Source organism: Solanum stenotomum, chromosome 12 (genome assembly GCF_019186545.1).
Source record: "Solanum stenotomum isolate F172 chromosome 12, ASM1918654v1, whole genome shotgun sequence".
Taxonomy (NCBI): Eukaryota; Viridiplantae; Streptophyta; class Magnoliopsida; order Solanales; family Solanaceae; genus Solanum; species Solanum stenotomum.
This window is the reverse complement of record NC_064293.1, coordinates 17,031,988-17,040,963: the sequence shown is the minus strand read 5'-3', so window position 1 is coordinate 17,040,963 and position 8,976 is coordinate 17,031,988. Positions and strand designations below refer to the sequence as shown.

The following is an 8,976-nucleotide window of genomic DNA, read 5'->3' as shown; positions in this document are numbered from 1 at the left end:
AAAAAAAAACACTTAAGCTTGGATATAATGGTTAGAATAGTGATGTTGTAAACATATTTTTGTAAATTCTTGTTCTTATGATGTGAAGGAGGAGTCCTCATATCATTTTGCTATTAACAATATAGGCTATGCCTTGGTAGATATCTTTATTGGTTAACTCACTTTTGGGAGATTAAGATGTTGTATGAAAAATTAACTTATAATGCACAAGGTGCATTTTATTTTTCCATTTCTATAAGGAACACTTATTATGTTGCCTATAAAATATTCTGAAGAAAAAGAAACACCTTAAGATATTATGTGATCTGATATTTGCTCTCAAGTATATAGGTCTGTTTTAAATTCTCAGACAAGAAGAGTATATAGGTTTGTTTACTGCTATATGCTTTCAAGTATAGAGGTCTATTTTTAATTCTCAGACAAAAAAAGTATAGAATTCTGTTTTTCTTTCTTTTTGTTTTTGGTTTGACTTGCAAACGTCTTTGTAGGTGTTATTGCTAAAGATTATTTATTTCTGCATGTATATATTGTGACATGTTTAACACAATCGTTTTGTTGAAGTTGCATTATCTGCTTGATTACAATATTTTTTTGCAGAAGGTAATCTACAATAGAAGGTTCTAACTTAAACAATAGGAGTTGCATGTAGGGAGAAGATTACGAAGGAAGCGATCCACTGTCTTTTCACTTTTAGGTAGCTCATAGCTTTGGAACATGATCTTTTACACTTATTTCAGTATACATGTGGACGATGCCACACTCACTTAAGGAGTTATTAGTTGTGATGGAACAACTTGAGCATCACAAAGGAGAAGAGGTCCTTTGATCTCAATCTTCTCCCTTAAAGTGTACTTTTCCAACTTTATCATGTCATACATTGAACATTTCACACATGAGTAAGAGTCCCTTATGTCTCCACAAATAATCAGTATTGAACGACATATAATTTCTTAATTCACAGAGAAACTATTGTTCTATTGAAATACCGAGAATTATATGAAGTTATAGCTTGAAAGTAACTAAAGTTTCAATGAAATATATATCATGCAGGGATTGCTGAAACAAGTTTACTTGGGTAAGCAAATATGTTTTTTAATATACAACTGCTCTGTTGATTTAAAGTTCTCTCATACTTCATTCATGAATTGTTTCTAAGTAACTGCAAGCTTCAGTTGGACATTTTTTAACGAGAATTTGAGTGTTATAGGAGGATTTAACACTGCACACGGTGCTGCTAGGAACACCATAGTGATTAGATTTTGAATTTCATTAGTGAAGTTATAATGATACTATTTAATTAGCTGAAATTGGATTGTATGGTGTTAGATTTTCATATTAATTTAAGGGCATATATCGTGCTGCAATTAAATTTAGAGGACTTGATGCAGATATCAATTTAATGACAGTGATGATCACCATGATCTAAAGCAGGTGTGTGGGATAAACAACCATTGATCCATTTAAGTATGAAAGCTTTTTTCTTACTTAGAAAACTGAATTTGGTTTGATGTCGAGCATCTCAAAGAAAGAGTTTGTGCATATATTTGATATATTAATGTCAGAGCACTGAATTGTCTAGATAAAGTTCAAAGTACTGTTGGAGTCAAACTGTACAAATGTGCATGATGGGAGGCCTGGAAGGGGCTGTAGCTCAGAAAGAAGTGAGATATCACTTATCCATCCCTATAGCTTATGCATATCCTATATGATCTTTTGTTTTTATTTTTATTGCAGCTTTGAAACTTGCTTTGAATGTTATTGCTAATGAAATGTTTCTTTCATTCCATGGAATAGTAACACAATAAATAAGAATTTCCCATTCAATGTCATTTGGCCATGTTGTTTCAACACACAACTTCTCTGAAGGCTTTGTTTCTTTGGAACACGCAGAAAAATTGCCAAATGGTGCCATATTCGGTTACTATTCACACTACCTATTGAAATTTCTGTGTTCGCCGAGGATACCTTCAAAAAGGAATAGCACGATCCTCAAACAAAAAGCTAAGCAGTCATTCAATTTGACAAAATATTTTGGGACTATTACAAAAGAGAATCGACTACACATAACCAGACTTTCACCCACTACAGATTGTGGCTATCACATCATTCCTTTCTAGAAAGATTATTGTCGTTACCCATTGCACAATCATCTGTCCGTATTTTCCGAACGCACGACTTTCAGATTTGCTGGGGAGAACAGCCGCTCCAAACAACAAATTGTAAGTACCACTTAATTGACATGCACTATTTGTGCAACATCTTACTACTCAACTGTCCCTGTGAACATGTCCCAATAATGTCTGATTTGACATGCACGTCTTGGGATTAAATTATTTTTTAAAACAAAATAGTGTCTTGGACCATCGAGGAAACAAAACGATCACTCATGCTAAGATTTCCTCCCGTAAACTATGTATGGGCCGGGGTGTTCAAAAATTTAATAACCTCCCAAAGTTCACTACTTTAAACGAACCATGTTCGAGTTATCCATAAGAACATCATAGCTTGCCGATAACAAAATAAACAGACCCGACAGTCTATCTCCTGTCATAGTAACAGTGTACTCGAAGAATATATAATTCTTAAGTTTCCGAGCAAGCTACTGACCATTACTACTTCTTGCTTCCATGTGGTAAATGGTTAGAAAGGACTCGACAAACTCTTAACAGATTCACACCAGCACTACAAAGATGAAAATAAAACAACTAAAGGCTACGTTGAAGTCTTCAGAAGAAGATGTCCCCTAAAATAAGCAAGCATTTCTATGACTGCTTGTGGATAAGGGGGGACTTCAAAAAATAATTACATCCCCCCTTGGAGACTTGAACTTAAAATAGCACATCATAAAGCATGAATTTTTAAAAAACCATCTTTTGTTCCACATACGTACATCACTGGAGAGTAAGATTCTTCTGATGCCATATCACGATGAAACAGTGTTTTCCACTAAATCGTACTGTGTAAACTAACAGAAATATGTGATATCGTGTTAACCTTGAATTTATTACTTCCATGCTTAACTATTTATTTCAGTGACGGTAACAACTGCTGCATTTCCAAACTTGAAAGATTCAAAAACGTGACCATTCACTCGAAGGGAGGATAATCAAACATGAAATTAATGCCAATCTATTTAGCAGGCTAAAACAATAGGTCAGACTTACAAGCCGAAAAATGAGCCATTACNAACATACATTGAATTTAATACTTCCATGCTTAACTATTTATTTCAGTGACAGTAACAACTGCTGCATTTCCAAACTTGAAAGATTCAAAAACGCGACCATTCACTCGAAGGGAGGATAATCAAACATGAAATTAATGCCAATCTATTTAGCAGGCTAAAACAATAGGTCAGACTTACAAGCCGAAAAATGAGCCATTACTATTGCAAATTAGCCCAATTAGTAATGACACAATACTAACATGCTCACATCATAATTCAATAGGACATAAACGTAAAATACTAACTGATGTAGAAAGGGCATTGCGAAGGGTGCAAAAATATGACTAAGCCATTGGAAGATGAACATGTTATCGAACCAAAGTTGAAGCCGAAAAAAAGTTGGCTACATGAAGGTTTATCAGAGAAGAACTATAATGGAGGTAAATTGACAATAATATATTACTCTCAAAGTAACAGGCTTTAAGGTCGAGTCACCAGAGAATTACGCTATGCTAAAAAAATTGATTTCCGGGGAAACAAATGTGAACTTGTCGACAACATTTACTCATAATTAAGCTGCAAAAAACAGCCGGATTGCAACTACTGTCATGCCATGAGGCTTGAATATGAACCCCAAACATTTTGCTGCACAAATAAATGGATATATTAAGTTGGCACCCAATGAAGTTGAAGAGGAGTTATACAAATTATTTACAGATGAGTCCGAAGAAGCTAACTTCTTTCGGAAACATATAAGAGTGTATAATAGCATCTTTGCTTTTACATTATTTGGAGTACAACTCGACAAAGGACTGACATGATCTTCAGGGAAAAGAGTTTACAACTTTAAAGCGCAGGGACAAATATATCACGATCTACCATCATTGATCCCAAAGGATGAGAAGCCACGGTACTTCCAGCTGTACTTCTACGATACAGATCATGAAATGGTTAACAGAATGTCAATACTAGAAGATGCAAAATTATCAGAGGAACTCATGGGTAAAATTAGGAAAATAATGAACCAAAATCCATATGCACAATTCTTTATGCAACTAAAACACCATTCAAGTTTTCAAAACTTAGAAATACGCATAGCTGCAAATGCTTCTTTAGACCAACGAGTGTACAATAAACCTTCAGTAGATCAGGTTGCGACAATTTGGGTGGACGGAAACAATCTAAATATCCCATTTAAAAGAGAAATTATTGTACACGAACATTCAGGGAACAAACATCGAGTCAAACATTATTATGGTTGTTATGATCCTCTACAATATCCATTGATTCTACCAAGAGGTAAAGGAGGTTGGCATCAAGGAGTAGTGAAAAGTCGCAATCCAAATATCAACATTCCGACATATGCCACAACAACTGCCAACACATGGGTTGGATCATATGACACTGCAACAGAGATTTTCAACAGGGAAGAACAAGGTTAGCACGTTTACATTATGGCATCAACTAAGTTATTCACATGCCTAACATAGTACAACTACAAACACAATTAATTTTCCAACTATTAACCAAATCTGTAGAGATTTTCAAAGACCACAAGCACAAAACAACAACCACATATGTAATTACTTAAAACAATATGTTCTAGAGTGTATGCAATAGAATACACTAAAGGTGGTAAATTAACAGAGTTACGGACAAAGTAATATATTGTAATAGAATATAGTTGTGAGGCGGCCATGGTAATGATAGGAAACTGAAAAAATGGCAAACATACTTTACAAGGAACTACACTCCAAAGTAAACTTACTTTAATTATCTTTAGGTGTAGGATGTGAAACAAAAGGTTGTGTTTCCTGCAGAGAGTACTACTGCTACAAAATACAAGTTCGAAAGGATGCGAAAACAATATTGCTACTATGTGGGAGATTGCTGCAACAATTTGTAGTGGATATGTACATAAAATTGGAAACCACAAGACTTAAATATTATAGATTCGGACAATCAAATTATACAAGAGAGATATTACAGGGTATTGTTGATAGTGTGACGACAGGCAAATGTAGAGGAGAGAAAGTTGGCCAAAGGGTCTTACTACCAGGATCATTCATCGGAGGGCCGAGGGATATGCGAAGACGCTATATGGATGCTATGGCTTTGGTTCAAGAGTTTGGAAGGCCGGATCTATTTATCACCATGACATGTAATCCAAAATGGACAGAGATTCAAGATGAACTATATGAGGGACAAGTCGTGCAAGATAGGCCAGATATGGTGACCAGAGTATTTAGGGAAAAATTGCAAGACCTGAAAGATCAAATATTCAAGAAAGAAATATTTGGCCCTATAGCAGGACATGTTTTTGTGATTGAATTCCAGAAGAGAGGCCTACCGCATATACATCTACTACTAATATTAAAAGAAGGTCATAAAATAAGATCAGCAGATCAGTATGACAAATATATTTTGGCAGAATTGCCCGCTAAGGACAAGCAGCCACAATTGTATGAATTGGTAATCAAACATATGATACATGGACCTTGCGGTGTAAGGAGAAAATCAAGTCCATGCATGAAGGATGGACAATGTAAATTTCACTATCCCTGAGCATTCAATAATAAAACAATACAAGGAAGGGATGGATATCCCATTTATTGCAGGAAAAACGATGGCAGGACAAGTGAGGTTCGATGAATGAAGATGAATAACCAATGGGTTGTCCCTTATAATCCTTATTTATTGAAGAGATATAACTACCACATAAATGTAGAGGTCTGCTCAGGTGTTAAAGCAATCAAGTATCTGTACAAGTATATATATATAAGGGTCATGATAAATGTGCGGTTTACATAGAGTCAGACGATGGAGAAAAATTCAAAGATGAAATACGCAGCTTCCAAGATGCACGTTGGGTGTCACCACTAGAAGCAATGTGGAGAATTTGTGATTTTACTCTAAGTGAAATGCAACCAGCCATTATAAACCTACAATTACATCCACCCGGCAAACAAACAGATATTTTGAAACCCTTTCTCATATAGTATAATCAAAAAACGCAGTTGTCCAGCAAAATAGATGAATATTAATATAAAAATATTATTCAAAATGTAGTGTACTACTGGAAGAAGCAAAATCTTCAAAATATAGCGGCCTCCCAGTTTGTACAACAAACTATGTGTACTGAGTATTTTAAACTGTGCTTGAATGACAGTGATGCTAGAAATTATCTATACAGAGAATTCCCCAAGCATTATGTTCGGAACTCCCAATCTAAAATTTGGAGTAAGAGGAAATCACGCTCCGTGATTGGCAGAATAAATATTGGTAAGATAATTATACTTTATTATGTCATATTTATGCGCTAAACAATAACTTTACCTAACTACACTACTTAATGTCACAACTAATCCTAGAGAAGGTGAAAGGTATTAAGAAAGATAATTATTGAATCATGTTCGAGGTCTGACATCGTTTGAAGACTTGCTCACGGTTAATGGAATACATTGTGATACTTTCAAGGAAGTAGCTAAGGAAAGAAGTTTATTAGAATCTGATGATAGAATTTCTGAATGTTTACGTGAGGCTGTAATCTTTAAGATGCCCGTTGCGCTTTGAAGTCTGTTTGCAATCATTTTAGTTCATTGCAACCCAGTAGATGTGAGCAGGGGCGGCTCAACATACTTGGAGGCCTAAAGCGAAATTTCAATTAAAGGCCTAAAATCTTTTAGCTGAGGCAATTATTATATAAATTGTTAACATTATTCTATAAGTAATAAGTTGACAAAACTGCTTATAAACCCCTTTTTTTTTTGTTTAAAAATACATGAAATAAGTCAATCTAAACAGGCTTGTAATTCACTTTATCCAATACATGATTTTTTACTATTGATTCATATTTTTGATAGAGCTCTAACTTACATATAGTATAAAAGGGGTCTAGAAAATTACAACGCGAGAGTTAGTGAAGAGAATGTAAGAAGACAAAATAACATTTTTCTTGATTTCTTCTATTTGATTGAGGTTAAGAAGAATAAATTAATATATATATTTTTAAAGAAAAATACATTTTAAAAAAATACATTTGTTTTAGATGATTAATTTTTTCTATAAAAACAATTAACACATAATTTATCGCAGTAAAAATTAGAGGCCCCCTAAAATTGGGGGCCTAAGGCATATGCCTAATTTTTATAAGCATTGAGCCGGCACTGGATGTGAGATGTCTATGGGACACATATTACAGCGATATGTCGGAAGACTTTCGAACATGCCAGGAAACTTCACCAGAGGCACAACTACAGAGTACCTTGAAAAGTATAAATACATATTTAGAGAGTATCGGTAAAAGTGTTGCACAATTTGATATCCCACAAATCAAACAAGAATTACATAAAAATGACACATATGAATGCCGATAAATAATTGAAGAAATGTCGGTAAAGGTGCCAACAGAAGATATGGATTTAGAATCAAAGTTGAATCCACAGCAAGCGCAAGCTTTCAAAACCATATTGCAAAGGGCCAACTCTGGAATAGCAGGATTATTCTTTGTGGACGGACCGGGTGGAACTGGAAAACATTTTTGTATTGGGCATTGCTGGCAAATATCAGATCGAGAGGTAGGATAACATTGGCATCCGCCAGCAGCAACAATTTTACCGGGAGGCCGTACAACTCACTCAAGATTTGAAATACCTCTAAAAGCAAATGAAACAACAATTAAAAATATGTCCAAACAAGGTGGCGGCACTAAGCTAATTAGACAGGCAAAATTGATAATATGGGACGAAGCACCAATGGCTAAGAGACACACAATTGAGACAGTCGACAGAAGCTTCCGTGACATAATGGATAATAATGCACTTTTTGGTGGAAAAGTCATGGTATTTGGAGGTGACTTTCGACAAGTACTACCGGTGGTTCCTAAATCAACACGACGGAGACAGTGGATGCAAGTCTGGTGAGATCATATTTGTGGCCTTTAATGGAAAAGATTCATTTAACATCTAATATGAGAGCAAGAGCAGATCCAATTTTTGGTGAGTTTTTGCTACGTGTTGGAAACAGCGAAGAAAGCACAATACGGGACAATTTAATACTACTGCCCCAACAAATGATGACCAACTGGTGATAGTAAACCAGAAGAATGCTTAATAAGGGAAGTATTTCCATCGTTACAACAAAACTATAGATCGTCAAAGTATATAACTGAAAGGCCAATCAATCTTAGCAAGTAGAAATGAATATGTAGATAATCTAAATGAAATGTTGATTACTCAATTTCCGAGGGAACAAGAACATATATCAGCTTTGACTTGGCGGAAGATGATACCAACAATTACTATCAAGAAGAATACTTGAATACATTAACACCAAATGGGCTACCACCACATAGGTAAAATTTCCATATTGTTATTAACATTGCAATTATAATAACTTAGAATCACTAAACTGGATGAAAAACAAAGCTGAGGTAAAATATTAAACAACTGATGTATATTTGAATACTCACTACTAAAAAAACAGTGAATACCGACCTAAAAATTTCCGACCTCAAATGGAGGTTGGTAATTTTTGACCTCCGGAGGTCGGTATTTACAAGTAGTCGATTTTTATGGAAAATAAAGCAGGAAAACCAAATTCCGACCTCTGGAGGTCGGAATTTTTCCCGGAAAAAATGAATTACAATAAAAATCGACCTCTTGATGTCGGTATTAAACAAATAAATAAATAACAATATTTTATTTTTCTCAATAGGTTTTGTGTAAAATAAAAAACAAAAAAAATTATAATACCGACTTCCGTATGTCGGTAAATTTAAATAGTAAAAATAAATTAATATAAAATACCGA

General features: G+C 34.7%; 1 protein-coding gene across 1 annotated transcript; it reads left to right on the top strand.

Moving 5' to 3' along the window:
• The first annotated feature begins 3,506 nt into the window (after positions 1–3,506).
• LOC125847172 (uncharacterized) lies at positions 3,507–5,731 on the top strand. Its single transcript, XM_049526855.1, has 3 exons — positions 3,507–3,606; positions 3,995–4,603; positions 5,181–5,731. The coding sequence occupies exons 1-3, from the start codon at positions 3,507–3,509 to the stop codon at positions 5,729–5,731; spliced, it is 1,260 nt and encodes a 419-aa protein (XP_049382812.1).
• The last annotated feature ends 3,245 nt before the right edge of the window (positions 5,732–8,976 follow it).

Excerpts from the sequence above, each read along its gene's own strand:
- LOC125847172 (XM_049526855.1), top strand. The coding sequence starts at position 3,507 with ATGACTAAGCCATTGGAAGATGAACATGTTATCGAACCAAAGTTGAAG. Across the intron at positions 3,607-3,994 it reads AGAGAAGAACTATAATGGAG|GGAAAAGAGTTTACAACTTT; the intron begins GTAAATTGACAA and ends CATGATCTTCAG. Across the intron at positions 4,604-5,180 it reads TTTCAACAGGGAAGAACAAG|GCAAATGTAGAGGAGAGAAA; the intron begins GTTAGCACGTTT and ends GTGTGACGACAG.